Source organism: Eucyclogobius newberryi, unplaced genomic scaffold, assembly GCF_026437365.1.
Source record: "Eucyclogobius newberryi isolate DKJ021-1_F unplaced genomic scaffold, fEucNew1.0.hap1 SCAF_9, whole genome shotgun sequence".
Taxonomy (NCBI): Eukaryota; Metazoa; Chordata; class Actinopteri; order Gobiiformes; family Gobiidae; genus Eucyclogobius; species Eucyclogobius newberryi.
The window spans coordinates 32,013,049-32,037,561 of NW_027316532.1; the positions used below are offsets into that span (position 1 = coordinate 32,013,049).

Below are 24,513 nucleotides of genomic sequence, written 5' to 3' on the forward strand. Positions count from 1 at the left end.
AGCAGTATCTTTCTATTAATTTATAATTCAGCATTTGGTTTGTCCATGGGTCATCAGTCCCTCATCAGAGAAACCTTTATCTCCATCACAAGTGAAGAAGTGACAGTTCTCAGGACAAAGAAGTGACAGAAGTCAGAGACGGCAGCGTTTGAGGCCAAGAACATCTCCATTAATTCTATTAAATTAAATATTACTCAAATGTCAGCTCTAATGGAGATTTATTCATCATTTAGTTTCTCTTAAAATGTTTTGTTACCCCGCAATTTCCCTAATTAGCTTTTAGATTATCTTTGTTTTACAGCCAGGTAATGCCTCGTTATTATATTAGACTGGAGATGGCCATCAAATGCAATTAACATTTTATCTAAACTTATTTATCCCCAGTTGGCATTACCCGCAGGAAGTGGGATATTGCGTTTGGAGAATGATATTAGTGGCCATTAGAGTTATTGAAGAGATTGTGCCGAGGTTGTCTCCATGGCAGTGCACAGACAGAGCTGCTGTTGTCGTAACACTTAAGCTGAATGATTTAGCTAATGGTTTAATGCTTGTGTCCAGGGAAAACGTGTCTGAATCAAGACCGAGCACAGCTGCCTTTAATAGCTAAAATGGCTGACTCTTATAAATGAACAAGTGCGTGGTCTATGGAGAAATGTGAAAGGCCTTTACATGCAGCTTCCGACTTTGAAGTGTCTGAACACAATATATTAACATTTGACTCTTTTTTTTTCTTCTTTTCTTCTTCATTTTCTCGTTCCCAGAGCAAATGTTCTCCGCTGAGAGCATCTCTGTCCCCAGGCGCTACGGGTAAAATGTCTTCATCTTCCAAACCACTTTGTCACTCCAGCTGGCAAAGTCCCGCAAGTGATGACGGGAACTCTGCCTCTTTGAAAACAGAGAAGCAACTCCGGCGCGCAAAGGCTGAGCTCTTGAATGACTCTTGGAACTCCACATCTATTCGCTCCCGTCCTCCGTCTCCATCAAAACAACGGCAGAAGAGACGCGCCGCCGTTGAAGTGAGAGAAGACCGGGGCTACCTGCGGCCCACGGCGTCCTCCAGGGCTCGGGCGCCGTCTCCCTACACTCACCGCAGGATGTGCCAGCTCTCAGATGAAGCCGGCCAGAGACTCGGCCACCTCCGGCTAGGCCCGCACCTTTTCAAGAAGACCTTCAACAACCCTCCGCCGTTCTCTGTATGTCCAACTCAAAGCATTAGACACAGACTGCTGAGAAGGTTTCAGTTCATGGAGAGTGCAAACACCGTAGCAGTTACTCAGCCTTCCCTCCACAAACAAACAAACAAACAAACAAACAAACCCAACTTACCGGTAATCAATGTTTCTCTTTCTGAATTGGATTTGAATAAGAAAGTCAGATTTGAATCAAATCGCCTGTCTAAAAGATTCACGCATTTAGAAAGCAAAAAAAGATAACGATAAAAGACAAAATACGCAGTATGTGGTGTGTTTTGGACAAAGTGGCCACTACTGTACTATTATAAAGCAAATTATAAGGTATTTTCAGTTTTGAGTGTCTAAAAGGTCCAAAGAAGAAGGATTATGAGCAGATAAGACCTCTGTTCATAAAATTATACCTAATACTGATTAAAAAAGGATGTGAAGTACCCAAAGTCACTGGGATAGGCTCGGTCACCTGCGACCCCTGACGGGAACAAGCGGTATCAAATTAATTAATGAGTTACTAAACATGGAGCCACTTTACAGAAATGACCTTGAGCAAAAGTGACGTAATCAAGCAACTTACGGAGCAATTTAGGAAGAATAATTAAGAGTTAAGGTATTTATCACAAAAAAAATCAAAATGGCAGTTTATTATGGTCACAAAGTATTGAAGTAACACAATTGTCTCTACAAACTACAAAATATCTTGTTTGTAGAGCGTTTAGGGTTTCACATGTTAGACATGTTCCAAAATACAGTATATTTCTAGTTTAGCCATTGTCTCAAATGTTTAAGCTACTGGACTATTTATAATGTTTGAAAAGAATGTTAAAATACAATCATCAATTGCAAATGTGATCGCAATCAATTTAAAAGTTTAAAATGTTTGACACGACGTGATGCAGCTGGAAAAAGGTCTTCAAACCAGATTAAGGAAAATACGAAAACATGAGACAGTTATTTGCTCTTCTGAGACCCAACAGAATCGAGACAAGAATCGAATCGTGACAAAACAATATCGTCCCATCCCTAATTATTGCTATGACCTGTGTACTGCCCTCGCCATACGTGCGATATATAACTAGACAGCCAGCTAAACTCCTTCTTGACATCAGGACTCTGAAGACAGTAGCTCTTTGTCCACAGGTTTAATGGTTCAAGATATTTGTATATGTTCCAGTTTCACCATATCAATCAGACACATTCATTTCAAACACATGAAATAAAATAATCATAGGCAAGGCAAGGCAAGGCAAGTTTATTTGTAGAGCACATTTCATACACAAGGCAATTCAAAGTGCTTCACAGCAGGAAAAATGCATTCAAATCACAAAGAAATTACAGAAATACAATAAAATTAACTAAATTAAAAATTATCAATCCAACTGATTTTCTAAACTAATAAAATCACAAACAAAAGAGAAGAGTGCAAAGAAAAAATCCTTTTAGTCATATGCGCAGCTAAACAAAACAGTTTTTAGCTTAGATTTGAACATTGTCAGAGTAGAAGCCTGTCTCACATCTTCAGGAAGACTGTTCCAGATTTTAGCTGCATAAAACTGAAACGCAGATTCCCCATGTTTTGTCCTGACTCTGGGCACCAGCAGGAGGCCGGTCCCTGAGGTCCTCAGAGTCCGAGATGGTTCATATGGCACTAACATATCCAAGATGTACTTTGGTGCTAGGCCATGGAGAGACTTGTACACAAGCAGAGCTGCTTTAAAGTCTATTCTCTGAGCCACAGGGAGCCAGTGCAGAGACCTGAGAACAGGACTAATGTGATCATACTTCCTGGTTCTAGTCAGGACCCGAGCAGCAGCGTTCTGGATGTACTGCAGCTGTTTTACAGCTCGTTTGGAGAGACCAGTGAGCAGGCCGTTACAGTAGTCTAATCTACTGGAGACAAACGCGTGGATAAGTCTCTCTAAATCTGGTTTTGACACTATATTTTTGATTTTGGCAATGTTTTTTAGATGGTAAAAAGCTGCTGATGTTATTGATTTGACGTGGCTATTAAAGTTCAAGTCTGAGTCCATTATTACCCCCAGATTTCTAATTTGGTTTGTAGGTTTTAGAGCGAGACTCTGGAGGTGACCGCTAACACTTTCTCTTTGTTTCTGTGGGCCAAAAACGATTATTTCAGTCTTGTCTGAGTTCAGCTGGAGAAAGTTGTTTTGCATCCACAAACTGATCTGTTGGATGCAGTGACAGAGTGAATCTACTGGTCCATAGTCACCTGCCGATAGTGAAACATAGATCTGAGTGTCGTCTGCATAATTGTGATAGGACACATTTTCACTGCGTATCAACTGACCCAACGGCAGCATGTAGAGGTTGAACAGAAGGGGACCCAGGACTGACCCTTGGGGCACTCCACAGGTCAGGGTCATGTGGTCTGAGACACAGCTACCAATTTCAACAAAGTACTTCCTGTCTTCCAGATAGGACCTTAACCAGTTTAGGGCAGTGCCAGTGATGCCCACCCAGTCCTCTAGTCTCTGTAAGAGGATCCCATGATCGACAGTGTCAAAAGCAGCACTCAGATCTAACAGAATTAAGACTGAGGCTTTGCCCGTGTCAGTGTTCAGGCGGATGTCATTTGTCACCTTGACAAGAGCAGTCTCAGTGCTGTGATGAGGTCTAAAACCTGACTGAAAAACATCAAATGAGTTGTTTATTAAGAGGAAATCTGTGAGCTGTTGGTAAACAACCTTTTCAAGGACTTTGCCCCAAAATGGCAGATTAGAGATGGGCCGGTAATGACTCAGTACTGCGGCATCAAGACTGCTCTTCTTTAGGAGACCGCAGTTTTCAAAGACATTGGGAATGTTCCAGATTGAAGCGACATGTTAACTATGTGAGTGAGTGGTGCTAACAAACTGTTCAGCACAGACTTTAGAAATTTGGTGGGTAACACATCAAGGCAGCATGTAGATGAACTCAGACTGGTGATGATCTCATGGACAGTTTTGCCAGTTACTGGTGCAAAGTGAGTCAGCTCTAAGTGTCTTGGTGGTTTTAGGGTAATTTTTTGCATTGTGGGATTTATAGCATTTTTAATGCCCTGAACTTTGTCATTAAAGAATAATGCAAACTCATTACACTTGGATGTGGAAATGAGTTCTAACGGCAGCTGAGCTGGAGGGTTTGTTAATCTGTTTACTGTGGCAAACAGGACACGCGAGTTGTTACTGCAGCTTCCAATTATTTCAGAAAAATATCTTTCCCTAGTTCTACATAAGATTAGGTTGTACATATTCAGCTTTTCTTTGTAAATCTCTTTTTGAACCTGGAGCTTTGACTTGCGCCATTTCCGTTCGGCCCTGCGGCACTCCCTTTTCTGTGCCCTGACCGAATCATCATTTCTCCACGGCGCCTTCTGCTTATTTTTAACCATTTTAGCCTTTATAGGGGCGATGGTGTCCAGAACATTCAAAACACTAGATGTAACAGAGTTCAACAAATCATTTACATTAGAACATGAGACATTTTCGAAGTTTATCATTTCCATAAACAGTGCACCTGTGCCATCACTTATGTGTCTCCTCTGAACAACTGCAGGACCAACAGACAGGTCAAAGAAGACACAGAAATGATCAGACAGAGCAACATCGATCACATTAACATTTGAAATATTTACCCCCTTTGTAATTATGAGATCTAGAGTGTGTCCTTTGCTGTGGGTGGGGCCTCTCACATGCTGAGTAAGACTGAAGGTTTCAAGGACAGCATCAAGCTCTTTAGCGTTTCTGTCGCAAATATTATCAACATGCACATTGAAATCACCTGTAATGACCAAACCATCAAAGTCTGTGCATATGACTGAAAGCATCTCAGTAAAATCATCAATAAAACTTTGGCAGTGCTGGGGAGGCTTGTATAAAACAATGAAGAGAATGGATGGAGACCGTTTTAGCTCCATTTTAAAGGATACATACTCAAATGATGAAAACACCCCAAAAGACAACCTGCGGGTAATTATTTCATCTCTAAAGACAGCACAGACTCCACCCCCTTTTTTGTTTTCTCGTGTTTCAGATTCAAACTTAAAGTTGGGTGGAGCAGATTCTATCAGAACTACATTTCCTGTGTTTTTGTCAAGCCATGTTTCAGTTAAAAACATAAAATCAAGATTATAAGAAGAAATAAAATTATTAATTAAGAGAGATTTGTTACATAAGGATCTGACATTTAGCACAGCAAGTTTCAGACTAGTTTCAGTGAGACTGGGCTTTATCTTTTCACAGGGAATATGAATCACATTTCTCAGATTGGGCCTGACTCGCATTTTGTTTTTCCATCTCTGTGATGATGTGACTACAGAAATAGCACTAGGGGGGGCTCTTTTTACATAGGGCCCCGGGTTGGTTTGATTTTTAATATGACAATAAGTCCCGGCAACGCTGAGACCCAGTGCATCCTAGCTATGGGAGATACCAGGTGAGAGACGAGGGGGGATGGGTGGTGGGGCTTTTGTTGGTGTAGTCGGCTTGTGCAGGGAAGAGTTGATAAGTATTGACATAGCCCTTGCTATATTGGGCGTGAGTGGAGCCATCTTAATGCCTGATTTGATCAGACTTTCAAAATGGCTGGGAAGGCCCATGGGTGAGAGTGGAGATGAGAAGGAGAATGAAGAATCTTTAGTGGGAGTAGATGTTGCAGGGGGAACCCAGGGCTGGTGTGAAGGCAGGGGCGATGACAGGGATGTTGTTGGGCTTGTCACAGATGGGTCCAAGGCCTTTGAAGATTGTTCCTTTGCTGGAGGCGGTGGAGGTGAATGTGGAGCAGCTGGAGCTGAATCCTTTGCTGGTGGTGGTGGAGCAGCTGCTGATGAATCCTTTGGTGGAGGCTGAGGTTGTGGTGGTTTTGATGTTGAAACATTGGCTCGGTCTCTGGCTGATGGAGCAGGAATTCTTCTCTCATTCCTCTCTTCTCTAACTATCTGCTCAGGACCCTGTCCAGGCCCAGTCCAATGCCTCAGAGCGTGGAGCAGGTTCTCTGTCAGCACCCTCACTCCACCTCTGCATAGGTGGGGGCCATTTCTCTTAAACAGGTCCTCTCGTTTCCAGAATAGATAGAAGTTCTCAATGTAGTGTAGTCCTCTCGGGGGACACTCTTTGGACAGCCATGTGTTCAGCTGAAGAAGCCGGCTAAACTTGTTTATCCTCCTGTCGATGTTTGGAATAGGTCCACTTATGAATGTTTTGATTTCCATTTTATCAAGCACGTCGAATAACTTCAAGAAGTCTTTTTTCAAAACTTCAGTCTGTTCCCGCCGCATGTCCACTGCACCCACGTGCACAATCAGCTGTTTAGCTCCTCCATGCTTAGCCATAATATTTGGAAGGAGTGACGTTATCTCAGAAACAGTGGCGCTTGGAAAAGAATGTGTGTTTATCTTTTCATGCGTCACGTGACTTATCGCGCCGTCCCCAACTAAAACAATGACCTTGGCTTGTGGCACAGATCCTTCTCGCTGTATTTTAGCCACGTCATCTTTCCTTTTTTCATTTAATTCCATCTCTGAAAGTGGTAAAAATCTGTTTGTGAGCTGTATTTTAGGTGACTTCACCTTATCTTTGTATCGTTTAGGCTTTGCTCCAAGTTTGTTCCAAGAAACAGCCTGGTCTTTCTGGTTTTTAGACAGTTTTGGAAACGACACAGAGTCACTGCGGTTTAGGTTGAAAGTAGCAGTTTTTCTTGTAAAAAGTGTGCTCTTCTTACCGTCGGTTGACACAGGAATGGTATCGTGAAGAACTTTTTCAGATTCCAAAACAAATATCCGTGTTTTCAGCTCATTAATTTCTTGTTGATATTTCCGACAGCGTTCACAGTCTTTCTCACTTCTTCTCCCGGACATGTCGCTGGCGTCAGATATGTCGTTAAAACTGGAAAAATGTTCTTAAAATCCTTGGTTTACTTGAAAAAGTCTAAAGCAAAAATGTTTGGAAGACAAAAACTGATTAAAAAGCAAAATAAATAAGGAAAGCAGCGATAGCAAGCGGAGCGAGCGAAAAAGCGTGTGCACTCTTCGGAAGCAGGGTTGTATGATACACATAAAGATCTTTAACTAACACATCCATACGTACCCACGATGCTAACAAAGGCATAAGATGCATGCAGATGTTGGTGGATAACTTAGATGAACAACAATGTGCTTCAGAGCCTCACTTCCTGACGAAACTTCCTGATAGTGTCACATGACCCAACTACCGCTCACTTTCTTAAAGGGACAGAACACAGTAAGCGCCCAAGACATTAACTTACACAACAACAGCACCCTCTAGTGTACTGAAACAAAACAAAAACAGAACACTCCCCGCCTGGCATGATTTAAATGCCACCATAAACCAATAAGCATTAACAGTCCGGCGGGAGCAGGAGAACAACCTCTGTTATTGGTCTGAGGAAGAGTGTAGTCCCTCCTGGTTTGGCAATCTTCACCTCAACGCACTTTATCATCGTTACTGAGAAAAGGTTTCAGTGATTAGTCCGAGAGGCCATTGATTTCTCTTTACTTGACTGTCCTTCATGCGAACAATAGATCCAACTTTGATGTTTGGACGAGTGGACTGCGCCATCTATCCCAAAAAATATTGGAAAGATGCTGGACTTGCCTCCATTTACATTTGAATAAGTCTGAAGCATCAAAGTTACCTTGGGGAGCAGGGACACAGTTCACTTTCTGTGTGAGAAGAGCAGCTGGGGTGAGTATGAATGAATCCATCGGGTCCGTTGTGACAGGAACAAGCGGTCTGGCATTAATTATAGCTCCAACTTCTGCCATAAAGGTTACTAGAACTTCATGCGTGAGTTTGTCTTTCAGCTGAAGAAACATTGAGTCGAGAATCCTTCTTGCAATACCAATCATACGCTCCCATGATCCTCCAAAATGAGAGGCGTGTGGAGGGTTGAAGGTCCAACAGCATTCTTGGTTTGTCAGGAAAGTCTTTAATGTTGTGCCATCAATGTTTGAGGGAATCTTCAACTCCTTACTTGCACCAACAAAATTAGTGCCGCGGTCTGAACGAATGTGTATGACAGGGCCACGAACAGCGATAAACCGACGTAGTGCATTGATAAAGGATGACGTATCCAGAGACTCAATAACTTCAATATGAACCGCTCGTACGCTCATTGCTCTGTGAAAAGCCTCTTCTAGTTCGCCGTGAGGACACGCTCCAAGGGCCGAAGAAATCAAGTCCAACATTGGTAAAAGGTGGGTCCATAGAAAGACGATCTGCAGGAAGATTGGCCATTTTCTGGACACCGACAGGAGCTCTGAGATGCCTGCAGGTTGTGCATTGGTGAATGATGCTGCACACCTTTTTCTTTCCACCTACTATCCAAAATCCAGCAGCGCGTATTGCTCCTTCGGTGATAAGACGGCCTTGATGGTGGACCTGTTCGTGGTACTCTCTGATAAGTAGAACCGCTATGTGATGTTTTCCAGGAATAATAAGTGGATGCTTTTCATTCTGCTCTAAGAGAGAATGGTGTAGACGACCTCCCACTCTTAGCATGCCTTGAGGGTCAATGAAAGGATCCAAACGTTTGAGAGGACTGTTTGCAGGAATTTCCTTGTTTTTGTGAATGCATTCTATTTCCTGAGCATAGACTTCTTTCTGCACTGTTTGTATGATGACTCTTGAAGCTGCTGCTTTTTCTTCAACAGTGATCATTGCTTTACAGTAATGCCAGCCTCGACAGATGCTTGTCCTTGGCACGGTTGATCTAAAGCAGTTGCAGATGTGAATAAGGCGACTGATTGCACGAATCACAGTCTTCCAAGTTGAAAACTTGGCAAATCTTTGGGAACCAAACAGATTGATAGACGTTGTAGTGCTTAATGTAGACACTTGAGGTCTGATGTCAGGGTCTGAATTGGGCTTAACCAGAGTGTAGGAGTCGTTTCTGTGTTGAGTTTCGGAAGACAACAAAAACCTTGGTCCCGTGAGCCAGTTTGTGTGTTCCAGAGGGCTTGCAGAGACAGATCATGTACCATGGTCTGCAGGATTCTGATCTGTGGGCACATAAAACCATTGGTTCGGATGGGACGACTTGCGAATACGCTGAACACGGTTGCTAACATATACGTAAAAACGTCTAGATTCGTTACAAATGTAACCCAGGACTACTTTGCTGTCTGAGTAGAAGCTCACTGCGTCAAATGGAAGGTTCAGTTCAGCTGAAACTAAGTCTGCCAACTCAACAGCAAGAACTACTGCACACAGCTCCAGTCGTGGCACAGTATGCTCTGGACGAGGGGATAACTTGGCTTTACCCATTACAAATCCCACATGGTTGTTACCAGCAATATCTGTGACTTTTAGGTATGAAACAGCAGCAATGGCTTTTGTGGAAGCGTCACAGAAGACACAAAGTTCTCATCTGGCTGCTGCGGATGGTGAAATTTCAGTGTAAGGTCTGGAGATTGACAGATTGGACAACTCTGTTAAAGACGCTCTCCACGATGCCCAGGCATCCTTCATCTCTTCAGGCAAAGGAGCGTCCCAGTCCCCGCTATTGATGGCAAGTTCTCTTAGGATGTGTTTGCCTTGGATGGAGACTGGAGATACAAACCCAAGAGGGTTGTAAAGGCTGTTGATGGTGGACAAGACACCTCGTCGAGTGTAAGGTTTTACTTCGTCCAAAACGCTGAAGGAGAATGAGTCTGTTTGGAGGTTCCAGTTAAGTCCAAGACTACGCTGCATTGGAACTATGTCTGCCTCTAGATCAAGATCTTTGAGATCACTTGCATGGTCTTTCGATGGAAAGGCATCCAGAACTTGTTTGTTGTTCGATGCAATCTTGTGCAACCTCAAGTTTGACTTGGATAGAGTGCCTTGCGTCCTTTTTAGGAGGTCAACTGCAGCCTCAACTGTTGGCATGGACTTCAGTCCGTCATCGACATAGAAATCATGCATCACAAGGTCTTTGACATCGGGGTCGGCCTGGATCTCAATGCTCAGAACAGACTGGTGTAAGCCATAAATAGCTACAGTTGGTGATGGGCTGTTACCAAATATGTGGACACGCATCCGACATTCCACAACATCTTCTGAGGGGTTGTTGTCTTTAAACCACAAGAACCGTAGAAAGTTCCTATCTTCTTCTCTGACAAAGAAACAGTAGAACATTTGTTCTATATCTGCAGTGAAGGCGACTGCTTCTTTGCGAAGACGTATGAGCACACCGAGCAAGGTGTTGTTCATGTCCGGTCCAGACAACAGAACGTCATTGAGTGCAACACCTTCATATTGGGCGCTAGAATCAAACACCACCCTGATCTTTTTAGGTTTTTTTGGGTGGTACACACCAAATGTTGGTAAATACCATGCTTCTTCTTGCTCAGCCAGAGGTGGGGCTAACTCTGCATGACCATTTTTAAACATCTGATCCATGAACTTGAGAAAATGGTCTTTCATATCTGGGTTTCTTTCAAAGTTGCGTTTGAGAGACATCAGGCGCTTTAACGCTTGAGGGCGGTTATTGGGGAGGCGTCGGCGTGGATATTTAAATGGCAGAGGTGCAACCCAACTGTTGTTGGAGTCCTTTTTTAACTCTTGTTCCATTACTTTCATGAATTGTGTATCCTGAATCGATTGAGCCACTTGATTATCATCTTTAGTACGATTGAATACTGTGCATGCGAGATGGTCTGGCTCACAGGTGTTTTCAATCTGAGACTGAGGAGATCCACTTATAATCTGGGCATCACTGTATCTTTCTTTTACTTGAAACACGTTAGGACAGGGTTGAAAGAGAGTGGGTCGACCTTGCACTGTAGTGTTTGTGTAAAAGGTGTTGACTGAGTGGTTTGTGAACGTCTCCAAGGCACACATTGCCAACGATGACCCATCCAAGGTCTAACTTCTGTGCATATGGTGCGTTATTTGGACCATTTACTCGTTTGCGGACTTTATGCACTCTGATTACATCTCGCCCTAGTAAGAGCATGATCTCAGCTTCAGGGTCGATGTCTGGTATTTGAGGAGCCAGTGACTTTAAGTGTGGATGGTTAAGAGCTGCGTCTGGGGTTGGAATCTCGTCTCTGTTGTTAGGAATCTCATTACACTCAATAAGACTTGGTAATGAAATGTTGAAAGTTCCGTCAAGAGATTCCACCTCGTATTCATTAGCTCTCCTTCCTTTTGATTCCTTAATTCCAGCACATGTTTTCAATGTATAAGGAGCACTTGAGCTTTGGTCACCGAAGAGATCAAAGAATCGTGAACGAACCAATGACCGGTTGCTCTGTTCATCTAGGATGACATACATTTTTACCGCTTTGTGCTTTTGGCCAGTTGGATTCACTTTAACAAGACATATTTTGGAGCAAGAGCGGTCTGATTGGCCTCTACCACACACATCTGTGCAGTTGTTGGTGTCATGTGGCTGAGATTCATTTGTGTCTTGCAGATGAGCTTCGGTTTCCTTCTCCTCCCCGCCATGCTCAGGAGGGGGCTCAGTCTTTCCAATACTAGGTGCAGGTCCAGGATGCATTGCAGTAGTGTGTCTTTCACTGTTGCATTCACTGCATTGAACTTTGGCCTTACAACTTTTTGCTATGTGAAATGATGAAGAACAACATTTAAAGCACACATAATTTTCCTTTAGAAACTGTCTGCGATCTTCAATAGACTTTTCTCTGAATGCACGACACTTGCGCAATGGGTGTGGTTTTCTGTGAATAGGGCATATTTTGTCACAGTCATCAGCTTTTGTTGGAGGTTGGCCAGTGTTTGTGGCTCCCCCTAGAGACACCTCTGTTTTGTGCACGGCAACTTCCCGCCGTCTGTTTGTCCAGATTGTTTTCTCCAATCTGGGGCCTGTGTCAGCGTGAAAGATGAAGTTAAAACTTGGATCACTGATAATACTGGCTTCTTGTCTGACAAAGTCCACAAAACAGGAAAACGGAGGAGAAGACTCTTAATTTTTTCGCTTGTAGGCAGCGCCAACTACTGTCCACTTTTCCTGCAGACGAAAAGGGAGTTTTTGTACAATCGGATTAACTCCTCTTGACGTGTCGAGGAAAGAAAGGCCGGGCAAGTCCCCTTCATCCTTAGCAGACTGCAGCTCCATCAACATATCACTCAGTTTTGTCAGTTTTGAATAATCTTTGTTTGTCATCTTTGGGAAGGTGTCAAGTCTTTTGAACAGAGCTTCTTCTATAACTTCAACTGAACCATAGATCTTCTCAAGTCTTTGCCAAGTCATTTCCAAGCCTGCTTCAGGGCGATTGATATGTATTGCTCTTATCCGTTCAACGTGTTCTGAAGACTCCTTGCCAAGCCACTTCAGCAAAAGATCCATCTCTTCACTTGCCGAGAGGTTCAAACCATCAGTTGCAGTTAGGAATGAACGTTTCCAAGCTCTGTAGTTCTCAGGCTTATCATTGAATTGGAGCAAGCCTGTAGCCACAAGCTCACGACGGGCCAATCTAAGTCATTCACATTTTGGCTATCACCGCTTAGCTTTGGTGAATTAGCATGCACATGTGTAGCATTGTCGTTTTGAAACCTGACTTCACGTGGCCTGGAGAAATACTCATCATTGTATGAGCGGGATGTATGCGGGGTAATATGGAGTGATGGCAAATCAGTGCTTGCTTGTAGTGGAATAAAAGGTTTGGCCTCAGGTTTTAAAGTTAGATCCAATTTGCTGTGGGTGGGGTCTTGTTCCACTTTTACAGGTGTTTCATCATCCCACATTTGTGTTCTTGCCTCCACAGCTTTGGCTTGCTCAACAACATATTTTTCGGTGCGTTCTGCCGCTTCAAGAGAAGGCATTGAGTCCAACTTTAGCTCAAGACTGTGCTTTTCACTTTCCAAATCACATGCAGCTTCAAGGACTTCAGCTTCTGCTATAGCTGCAGCAGTCTTTTTCACAGTTGAGCATTTCCATGGATGCTTCCACTTTAGCCTTTTCTAACTTCAGTTTCATTTCTTTTTCAGCATATGCAAAGCGTGCTTTTGCTGCTTCTGCCTTTGCTCTGGCCTTTGCCGCAGCCGATCCATTTGACACACTTGATCTTATTGAAGCACATGATCGTGTTTTGTATGAGGCTGATTTCTCATCCATTGTGTGATGATAATGTTCCTCTTTACTCTGATGACGTTCCACTTACTGCGTGGGACAGTGTTGTCTTCGTTTTCCAGCCTGGACTGCGTTATCCTGCCCGCTTGAGAGCCGTGGTTTCACTGTACTGCCCTCGCCATACGTGCGATATATAACTAGACAGCCAGCTAAACTCCTTCTTGACATCAAGACTCTGAAGACAGTAGCTCTTAGTCCACAGGTTTAATGGTTCAAGATATGGTGAAACTGGAACATATACAAATATCAATCAGACACATTCATTTCAAACACATGCAATAAAATAATCATATACACATAAAGATCTTTAACTAACACATCCATACGTACCCACGATGCTAACAAAGGCATAAGATGCATGCAGATGTTGGTGGATAACTTAGATGAACAACAATGTGCTTCAGAGCCTCACTTCCTGACCAAACTTCCTGATAGTGTCACATGACCTAACTACCTCTCACTTTCTTAAAGGGACAGAACACAGTAAGCGCCCAAGACATTAACTTACACAACAACAGCACCCTCTAGTGTACTGAAACAAAACAAAAACAGAACAACCTGTGCGCTTAATGGGTTTTGACATGAAAGTAAGTGAACGTGCGTTATGGCCTATTACTCTCACCCAGGGGTTCTCGACCGCCTGAGCAGCATAAGGCCTGTAGTTAGCTTGCTACACTGTTATTTACTAACACTTTAATTATAGCTGTATCACTCCAACTCCACATTTGCATATAAAAGGGAAGTGGAATTTCTGATCTCGGAGCCCAGGGGAACACGCGGACAAGCAGAGCCTGGTTTTCCCTCTGCCCGCCCTCGCTGCCTCGCCCTGGTTTTGTCTTTTATTCATATCAAATCCAATTCAGACCTATGAACATGAAACCCACCAGCCATGCATTATTAAAACTGATTAGGTTGTGTGTGTTGTTTGTTTATGGCACACCAAAAGAAATCCACCAGACAGCAACGGGCATATTACTGCAGAACAGCCTGTTTTCCCACTTTTCCTGGGGGACAATAATGTTGACAATTAACCCTGGTAATTGAGAGTCAAGCTGCAATTAACAAATGGATACGTAATGAAGTAGCAGGGCCTCACGGTGAATGCATCATCGATGAAAGCCTCAGCCGAGAATATGCGCCGCTACAAATGGTACAATTAACAACAAACACTATATGGCGTGAAATGAATGAATCATGTTTCAAGGTGGGCCGTATATCAACATGTAGATTATACTGTGAATGTTGTTTTGAAGATGAACTCAATATTCAAATCTAGCTTATCATTTAGTGAAAAATGCTACAAAAAGAGCTGATTCTAAATTTAAATGAAAGTGAGTTAAGTTGTAAAGAGTAGAAGGTTATATTTCTGCACTTTTGTGATGATTTCACATTTGTCTGATGATTAAACCTCGACTAACACGCTTAAAGGCATATTTTAAAACACATTTCAGTTCAGATTGACATAATATTGTCTGAATATCGTTATCGGAATACTCCAAAGACATTGCGATAATAAGTTTTGTCTATAGCACTTAGCCCTAATCATGATGTTACCTTTTTTTAATCTATTTTGAAGTTTTGAATATACTGGTTACAGGAAGAGCCACTGTAGTTTTCTGTGACTAATGACTATTTTTCTGGCAGGTCCCTTTGTCCACAAACACATCACTGATGGAGTCTGCTCCGCCCCCTCCACATGACGAACCACTTCAGCGCCTCAATTACTTCACAGAGGATCACACAGGTAGATGTGTGTGGCGCACTGGTTTAACAGATTTACGTCTTTTATTTTGTGCGACTTGTATTCCTTCAGTACAAAGTAAAATGTTTTAAAATGCAATTAGAGCCATTTTTGCTAAAGACTTGTTTGTCCTTGTAGATGTTTCTCTCCTGGGGAGTTACAGGCCGCGAGCAGACAGAGTAAGTCGTTAAACTGAGCTGTTTTCCCCGGCTTATCTGAATTAAAGTGAGACAGAACAGAACTAGTAAAGTGCTCCACAGCCCAGTGTCCTTGTCCCATCAAAAGCAAAGCATTTAGACATAATTAAAACCGGACTGTGACTGGTGGCACAGATGTTGGGATAATTTAATCCAATATCACATTCAATAACGAGTTGATTAATACGTAAAAGGCTTCTGTAAAATGACCTTAACGTTTTCACTGCAGTTCCCAAACATCTGTAGTTAAGAGCAGTTCTATTAAAAACATGAACAAAGCTGTTTTTTCTGCTCTTTGTTGCACTTTTCAGATGGAGTGGAGTGATGTGAAGACCCAGTCTTCTCCTGGGACCTCCTCCAGACATGAGGCCCACCCCAAAAGCCCAGCTGAGGCCCGTTTGAATGTGTCAAGGTCTCCGAACGCATCAGAGGCGCCGCGCTCTTCTCTAAAGGAGAGGTACAGACTTAAATAGCAGTGTTTGTGTATCAGACTGTTCTTTCATACAAAACACTTGGTTTATCACTTTCTCTTTAGTTCATTTCTCACAAGCTGTGAGAAGACCAGCTCGCTACAAGCGCCTTCACTTACACATCCGATCTTTAATTTTGATCACAGCCGACAGCCAGGATGAATTCCCCTCCACCTTTTAAATTACACAGGCTGATGTCTTGTCATGTTTGTTCATTACTGAGAGCGGAGGCAGAGCGAAGGGAAAACAAAGAGTAAAATGGTATTGATTTGTGTTTGAGCTGGAGTCTGATGCATTTGACCCGATGCACGCTTTAATACATTCAGAGAGACCTTGTCATCGATCATGGCAGCTGTGAGCTGAACACACCAATGAGAGCGATGTAGCGTTTGTTTGTTTGTAGCCGCTCCCTTTCCTCCGCTCAGTCCATAAGTAAACATTAAAATCAATAGACAATCTTAAACCATAAAGTAAATTGTGGGAAATGAATGATACTTTTCTCACAATTGAAAACGCGACACGGGTTGCAGGGCAGGAGATTACAGCCAGTCGGTGTAGATTCTCTCCGACATAGAGAGAGGCACGTCTCCCCTCACTTCTCTGATGTACCGAGAAAATGATAGATGCCAGTGGCAGCGTTTGGCCCCTAAGCCCCAGTCTATTCATGTGTCTGGATGATTTGTCCTTGATGACTTTTAGAAGCAGGTAGTAGCTTTATCTGATTAGATGAAACCTCAGTTCACAGCGCCAGGCCCAGGTTGCACTTTGTTACAGCCCCGCGCTCAACAAATAAATGTGATCCAGACGCAATACTGAAATTTCTTACAGCTCACTTCTGTCTGTCCATCACAGACCGTTATTTCCTCGAGGTCTGGGCCAGCAAACATGCTCATCTAGTACGGATGGAATTTGAAACTCAAGATGTAATATTACTTTTGATGCACTGGGATATAGTAACAAAGAAAATGTTATGTATATAATCATGTAATGCCCAAACGTTGTCACCCAATAGATGCCAGTAGATGGGGAAAGTATTCATCTGAATCCTGCTTATGTTAGAGCACAGACTAGTGGACAAAGTGAATACCTGCAACCGACGTTTAAGTTTACACAACAACCACTGTATTTATTCTGTCTGGAAAAATATAGAAATAGTTTTTTATCATTGCATCAAAAGGTTTATTTTTGATCATTGCATCTTGGTTTTATATTCTTTTTCAGATTTCAGGCCCTGGAGCCAAGTCCATCGTACAGTGAGCAGATTCACAGACGAGTCCAGAGAATCCTTCAGACTCACAAAGCCGTCAGTGAGTTGTCAGGTGAACTCTGAGCTCACTGATGTGACAGGAAACTCTATAATCAGAGAACCAAACTGTGGTATTCACATAAAATCAGACTGCGCTCTTTTAGACAGACGTTGTCTTAATTTCTCCAAGGCCATGTGTGAAATCCAATGTGGAACAGAGCAGCAGCGTTGTGTGTGGGAAGAGATGGAGGATGTAAGCTGTTTAGGGCTCAACTCTCACGACACAAAAGACTAACAAGGAGGAAGCCTAGAGCCACCGCTGAGAGCCAGCTCTTTCAAAAGACCGAGGAAATTTAAGAGATGAGAAAGGAAGTAATCCAGAATGAAAGAGCCGAGGACACAGACGTTCATCTTAAATTAAGGCTCATCATTTAATTTCACAATATTTCATGGCAGCGTCTTCATTATGTAATACTGTTTTTTACACCGTGTTGGTATTCATGGTTTTTTCTAAGAAATAAATGAATGTTTGATTAAAAACAATATTTTAATGTTGGTCAGAATCTTGAGACATCTTTGCTCATGAAAGGTCTTTCCTTTACACCCCATAAGCGTGTTCATATGTTATTACACACATACAAAATAATTAAATGTTTTTGGTCATCCATAATTTCTGCTGCGCGTTCGCGCAGTCATTGTCCAACTGGAGCAGATATCAGGATCCACTAACGCCTCGTCTCGCTGAGCCAAGTCCTCCTTTTACTTTTTATGGAATTTGCCTTTCATTTTGTGCCTCCTGCCGCCGGCTGCCTGCGCCGCCTTCTCCGCCATGATCGTCTGGAACTTCTTTTTGTTTTTCCTGTTTTTAGAAGAAACAAATGCTTTAAGCAAAAGCACTTCATTCGATTGACAATTGTAATAAGCTAAACATACATAATTTAAAGTAAAACGACATGCTGGGTTTGAGGGGGAAGAATTGGGACATATTACATAGCAATTAACAATACTTAATTTTTGGGACCAAAACAAGGGGAAATATGTTACAGCAGCTGCCTTCACACACCATACCAAACTAAACGAGGACTGAACAGGACCAAACCAAGTCTACATCAGGACTAAACTGACTCAAACGGATCCTTACACTCATGGATAGAATTGTTGTGACAGAGACATAACACTCGTAGCTTTTTCCATTCTGGTGGGTCACTGACTTTATTAAAGAGAAACAGGCGCATTGAATTCCTGTTCAAGCCAATAAGCCACGCCCCTTCATAGTGAAATTTCATGATAACAACCAGCAAAACGGTCATTTACATGTTTTTTGTTTTAGAGCCAAACATGTTAGTCTGATTTTTTTTTTTTTAAATAATCTCAACTAAGTACAGGGATGTGGGCGGGGCTAGGAGATGGGTGAAAAAAAGTTGCAGGACAGTGCAGGAGGAACTCAAACATGTACAACTTAATCATGAGGAAACACGGTTGTAACAAGATTGAATGTTCATTCAAGTTAATTTAGCATTATATCACTCTTGAATTAGCCGTCTGAAGGAGAAGCTAACTACACTGAAGCGAACACACCCTTTTTAAACAGAATTCAACTTTCTTTCGTGATGGACCTGGATGACAACACATTGCTGTTCAAATGGTCTTATTTACTTACTGTCTGAATTCAGCGTCAGCCAGAAGCTCCTCCACCATGGTCCTCTTCCTGTTCTTCTTAGAAAGCCGGGAATGATAGAAGTCCACTGGGCTGTCCACAACGGTTCCCATCTATGACAGCGATAACACATGACCACTGAGTCGTTTAACACACACACACACACACACACACACACTACACACACACACACACACACACACACGGCTGAAAAGGCAAACCTGGAAGTATTTGGGGAATCCATCTCTGTCATTCTTTTTGTAGAAGCGTTTTGGGTCCATAGAGCCCCTCATCTTCAGCAGCTGCAGGTCTCCCTTCAGCTCTTGTGTGATCTCTGGGGCCTTCACGTTGAACCAGGCATCTCCCGAGGTTTTCGCCCGCTCAGCCTAAAACAAGAAATAAACAGGCACATTTTTTTTTTAAACCAATCAAACTAAAAACATTTATTTGTCCACCAGCAAGCCTAAAGTTTGCCGTTGCCAGGCTGCAGACCAAAAAGTCTTCGTCTGGAAAGGTTCTGGTAAAACTTACTCTGCGCTTGAGTTTAAGGGCTTGTTTGGATTCGTTGTAAGGGGGAACAGCGTCTTTCTTTTCAAAGTCAGGACCAATCACGCTCTTCTGCATCACCTGTGGACCACAACAAAAATGCATCAACACATAAAAGGCCAAAGAAGTGGAGGGAAACCGTGCACGAAAGTGTTGCTGCTGTAATTGGATTAGCTCGCCCTTGCATAACTACGGCGTTTATTATTCGGGCTGCATGGCAAATCACCTGCGATGGGAAAAATCAATTACTTATTTACCTCATCTTGGATCTTCTTTTCCTTTGTTTTTTGTTGTGAGCTGGAGACAGGTTTTGATTTACTGCCATCAAAACTGATGTATAAACCCCCGAGCTCCTTCATCCTGAGGCCTGGGTCAATACGACTGGACAACGCTTTGCTGGAACAAACACAAATGAACACAGTAAGAAATCATGTTGCCACAAAAATACACACTATGGAAGACTTGTAAAGGTTTAAACTAAATGACAATATTTATGAGCAACGACTCGACTCGAAAGCTAATTGAAGTAATATTCCTCGTCTTCATGACTAACCTTTAGTCATTTATAGAAGCACTTTCTCTTTGTACACATGCCATCACCAATACAATCAAATATGTCCAGGAACTAAATTGTTATTAAGAGAAGAACAAAAATACAGTGGGAATATAGCATAAATTATTATTATTTACACCTTGTATTGACTTTTTCCGATTGCTTTTATCTTCACTTATTAAAACCATTTATTTAATTTTTCCATTATTATTAACTTAATAAATATAAACAAAAGACGTGCTTTGAATCAGTGCCATTTAAGATCAAGTTATTATAGTATATTTGGTCATGTTAATGAACACAAATGATACACTGTAAACACGCTAAATTGTAGCCATTGCCCTTCATTCACGGTCAGTAACACACTCTTGCATCAGGACTGTGCCTGTAAATGTCTTGGTCGAGGTTTATGTGTCACAAAACGAGAGATAAAAAAAATTATAATTAAAGTTCAAAAATACTTTTACATTGCCCACCTGTGTGTGTGTGCAATACTTTCCTGATTTTACGTGTGCACTTAGTTGTGGCTTTGTGGAATGACTGTGGAATGACTTTGAGGTAAGTTATTTCTGACATAGTTCTGTTAGGATTCCATAGTCGCACTCAAAATTAAATATGTTGCTGTTGACACTTACGCCTGAGGGTCTCTGCTGGAGAAGAGGACATCCGCTGCGTCATCATCATAGTCGTCGTCTCCCTCTTCATCCACAAACTCATCATCTTCCTCTTCCTCATCGGCCTCCTGTGCGGCCTGGGCTTCCTCTCTTGACCGGTCCTTGTAGTACTGCTCATTCGTCTCTTGCCCAGGCCTTGTGTCGATCATAAAAAGTCCATCGACTGCTTTAGAATCTTCAGTCTTCCTGGTCTCAACTACTCCGTCATTAGTTTCCAAATCCTCCTCTTCATCTCCAGGACTTTCTCCAATTTCATCTGCAAAGTCATCCTCGTCTTCATCGTCACTGCTGTCTAAAAGGCTGATGGCATTTTTACTTTGGACAACAGCACCCTGAAGTGGCTGCTCGAAGTACTGCACCTCTTGTGTCTGGTGCTGCTGACTGGATGTGCCTTGCGTGGGCTCTTCTTGCTCCTCTTCTATTTGACATAAAGACTCTTTAACAGTTTCCACCACTTGCTGGACCTCTCCACTCACTGACATAGACGCCATCGTGTCCACTTCTGGCATTTCCACATCATCATCACCTTCTTCCGTTTTTTTGTTATCGTCTAAAATGTCTGCGTCAGCATTAGCCACTTCCATATCTTCATCCTTAACCTCTGTGTTTTCAGAATCAAATGTTGTAGTAACAGAGGCTGATTCGAGAGGCTTTGAAGGCTCAACGGTTTCCTGCATCATCTCCAGCTCTGAAGCCTTCTCTACCATACTTTCAGCAGGCAGCTCCTCCTTCTGGTCTTCAGCCATAACTGCAGGCTTGTGCTGGTCCTCTGCCATTTCTGCAGGCTCCTGGTGGTCCTCTATTATTTCTGCAGGCTCCTGGTGGTCCTCCATTATTTCTGCGGACTCGTCAGTTGTTGGGATTGACTCGAAATGAGAATTAATGCTGCTTTCTTCAGTGTTAGATTTTGCTGGAGGAGTTTCATCTGCCTGCTCTGATTCAGCTGATGTGATGCACTCCTTTTTATCTTCCTCTTCTATCAATGTACAGTCGACGTCCATTACTGTGCTTTCTAACCGTGAATCGTTCAAATTTTCACCATCAGGTGGGATTGGAGTTTTTTCTAAAACTACACAGAGACTTTTATTTGAGCCTGCTATTGCCAACACTGGGGTTTGTTGACTGCTGCTGCCTGAACCAGTCCTGCTTCTACTTGGAGTCTCTGCTTTACCGATATCTGTGAGGTCTGAGTCGGAGTCGATGACTTTAACTGTGCACTTTCTCTGTGCGCGTGTTGCCCTGCTGTAGGACGGCCCGGATTCAAAACCTTCTGAGTCACACGACATTGGCCCAGAGACACTTTCCCCTTTGGCGCTTGTGGCCCTCGTCTTTCGAGACGGGGAGCTTTTTAGTATATCATCAAGATTAAGTGGCACAACAGGTTTTCCTCTGGCACGTGTCGACCTGCGTGTGGCGGATTTTGGCACATCGCCGGTCACGCTGTCAGTATCTGACATCTCGGACTCGATCTGCGGTCTTCTCGCTGCTCTTGAACGTCGACTTCTCTGAGACACTGTAGGCGTGTATGGTTCTGGCTCAGTTTTATCATCTTTCACCTCACTGGCAGAGTCCAAGGCATCGGACAATGGCTTGATCCTGGTGCTCCTCCGGACTTTAGCCGCTGACGCAACAGAGGAGCAGGACTCCACCTCGGACACATATTCTTCCTTTGTCACTGAACGCGTCTGTTTCCTCGTGGTTTTACAGGTCACTGGTGCTTCGATGTCGGATAGAGCAGAGCAACTTGATTCAAGGTCTGAGATCTCCCCCTCGTGCACAGAGCCCACTGGAGTGCAAGGCTTGTCTGGACTGTGCAGTCTCGCGGCCCTCGTACATCTTTTCCTGACAGAGTTTGGGGCAGCACTGTTGTGTGTTATTTTCTGGAGCTCGGAGCTGGCTTCTTCCACAGTAGTCTGAGTCGGGCTCTCGTGGGGGTTGGCGGTTCTCCTGGTCCTTCGTCCGGTGGATGGTGTGGCCTTGGGTAAATTAACAGTGACATTAGTACGGCATGAGTGTTGTGGATATTGATCAAATTATTGTCATGTCTGTGTCCTATTTATCATGTGTCACGACGATCTTACTGCATTTGGGGGTCACAATGAACTTTCTGTGCATTTTCTATCTGTGGACTAGTCTAAACAATCTTAAAGCGAACGTCAGGCCATTTGATCAGAACCAAGCAACAGCTATATAAAACACAGCTAAATATTGTGGAGAGTTGAATCTCAGCTGCAAGACGAACATGCTACTGTTTTTCCCTGTTTTCATCAAATAAAGAACTTGAGAACGATCCTCGCCTCCCACAGTCTGTATAGACTAAACTTCGACAATGTTGAACATGATGTCGTTTAGCAAATGTCGCATATACAGAATATTCTGATACATTTGACGTTATGCTTTCTTATACGGACAACTGATGGGTGGGGACTTATTTCTCCATTCTATTCTATGCTAATTTACTCCTCAAATTTGTCTTATCGCAACATAAGCATGAGAAAACAAAGATGGCTGCTGCAACTAATGGTGGAAAGTACAAATGTGAAAGAATTGTACAGTGGCTGGTTTCTACTTTTACATCTGTACCAAGTTTCTACACCACTACACGTTTAACTGGACTGAAAAGTGCAAGCATTTTTCTTGATAGTTTGAGACTTGGAAGTGGCTGGGGGGTGATTATTCAGCAAGATGTATGCCTGTATTTTTAAATTATTCTTGTAATTTTACTTTTAATGAAAGCAACAGTATGAAACTTTCTGGAGGTGACACTTAACTTGTCTTATTCCACAGAAATTCCACACAAAACCCATACATTAACTTGACATTATCCACGGAGAAGTAGATTAAGAAGATTAAGGTTTGTGGAGACGCAAACCTGGTCACCTTAATTAAGAGAGATATAACCCATAATGATTTAAAAATAAAAACGCATACATTTATTTTGTCCCTTCTGTCTGTGAAGTTACGTATTGGAAGTAACAAAAGTGAGCCCTTCTTGCACTACATACAGTATGGTTGTAACACAAAAACAACAATTGTACGTGGCAGTATCAAACGACAACCAGGTAAATATTAAGTGTCATCTCTATCATTAAACGTATAGCTATAACATTACGACTTCACTCTAAGTTTTAATCGGGAAACGGTGCTTGTTTTGTGAATGGATTGTGTTAAAAGTTTATAAACTGTGGCCTACGCACCACGTGAGTCACGGACATCTCTCTCTCTCTGAACCGCCTCTGGCTTTATTTGTTTCATTTTCAAACGCAACGTTATCGTGACACATCGCAGATAGTTTTGATCTCACACACCTGAGCAGCAGAGGTTTGATCGGAGTCTGATTTACTCGGAGAGCTCACGCGGACTCCTCTCCTGGTGGCCACCATCTTGAACGATCCACGCCGCTTCACTTCCGCTTTACTTCCGCTTTCAGCTCAGACATTACTAATCGAAATTAAAACGATCTTCTTTTGCATTAAGTTGCACCCAATAGATCCATGGTTGCACCGCGTCAATGTTTCCACACATATTCACCTTCTGTGTTGTGTTTCAGCATTGTGTCCCGTGATATTAGATTTACTTAGTCTTAGTTGATACAAATAATTTTGATTTGAACAGGTAAGACAGACGATGGCAGAGTAAACAGTCTCTAGTCTGCATCTATGGTATCAATCAATTCTTTAAAAAATAAATTACTTTATCGTTAGCAACATTTAACTTCTATAAACTAGTGTCTATTCCTGGTAGTCTCGAAAGGTACTTTTTTTCACCTTTAAAAAAAAAGTTTTATATGTTTTCAGACATAAAGACAAAAATCTAAATAGGTAGACAGCCAAAAGGTGAAGGGGGGAAATCAAGGCACACATAAACCCAACCAAACGCCCCACTTAGTCCATAGTCCTTCAAATTTGTCCATTTTCAGTTCAATACCGAATGAGTTTTTAAATGTTTTGAATGTGTCTAATGTAATGTCTATCCAGTTTGTGTCATCCATGCTTTTGTGATGACCTTAGCCGCTGCCAAGAGTATGTTTTTTTTTTTTATTGCCAAGAATCTGCCAAGAGTATGTCCCAAAGCAAGGTAAGTGTTTAATGTGTCATGACAAGAGTCCTCAGGCCCAGGCAAGTACATACCGGTGGTTATAAAATCAAG

The 24,513-nt window shown here is 42.6% G+C and overlaps 2 protein-coding genes across 2 annotated transcripts in view; one reads left to right on the forward strand and one right to left on the reverse strand.

Moving 5' to 3' along the window:
- The window catches only part of spata6 (spermatogenesis associated 6), a 22,465-nt gene extending 4,975 nt beyond the window's left edge, over positions 1–17,490 (forward strand). Inside the window, 5 exon segments of the mRNA XM_072438070.1 lie at positions 762–1,193; positions 14,925–15,024; positions 15,160–15,200; positions 15,530–15,675; positions 16,910–17,490. Of these exon segments, the coding sequence (XP_072294171.1) occupies positions 762–1,193; positions 14,925–15,024; positions 15,160–15,200; positions 15,530–15,675; positions 16,910–17,018 (828 nt within the window). The 3' untranslated portion in view covers positions 17,019–17,490.
- dnttip2 (deoxynucleotidyltransferase, terminal, interacting protein 2) lies at positions 17,463–23,803 on the reverse strand. Its single transcript, XM_072439508.1, has 7 exons — positions 23,673–23,803; positions 20,326–22,340; positions 19,395–19,533; positions 19,123–19,218; positions 18,813–18,977; positions 18,595–18,704; positions 17,463–17,793 (listed from the first exon to the last, which is right to left on the reverse strand). The coding sequence occupies exons 1-7, from the start codon at positions 23,745–23,747 to the stop codon at positions 17,694–17,696; spliced, it is 2,700 nt and encodes an 899-aa protein (XP_072295609.1). The 5' UTR covers positions 23,748–23,803; the 3' UTR covers positions 17,463–17,693.
- Positions 23,804–24,513: the final 710 nt, after the last annotated feature.

What these genes read in the sequence shown, in the direction of transcription:
- dnttip2 (XM_072439508.1), bottom strand. Translation starts at nt 23,747, where the DNA reads ATGGTGGCCACCAGGAGAGGAGTCCGCGTGAGCTCTCCGAGTAAATCA. An exon ending in TCCAGCAGAGACCCTCAGGC is followed by an intron (nt 19,534 to 20,325) that starts GTAAGTGTCAAC and finishes TGTTTGTTCCAG; the next exon opens with CAAAGCGTTGTCCAGTCGTA. An exon ending in GCTGACGCTGAATTCAGACA is followed by an intron (nt 17,794 to 18,594) that starts GTAAGTAAATAA and finishes TTCTAAAAACAG; the next exon opens with GAAAAACAAAAAGAAGTTCC.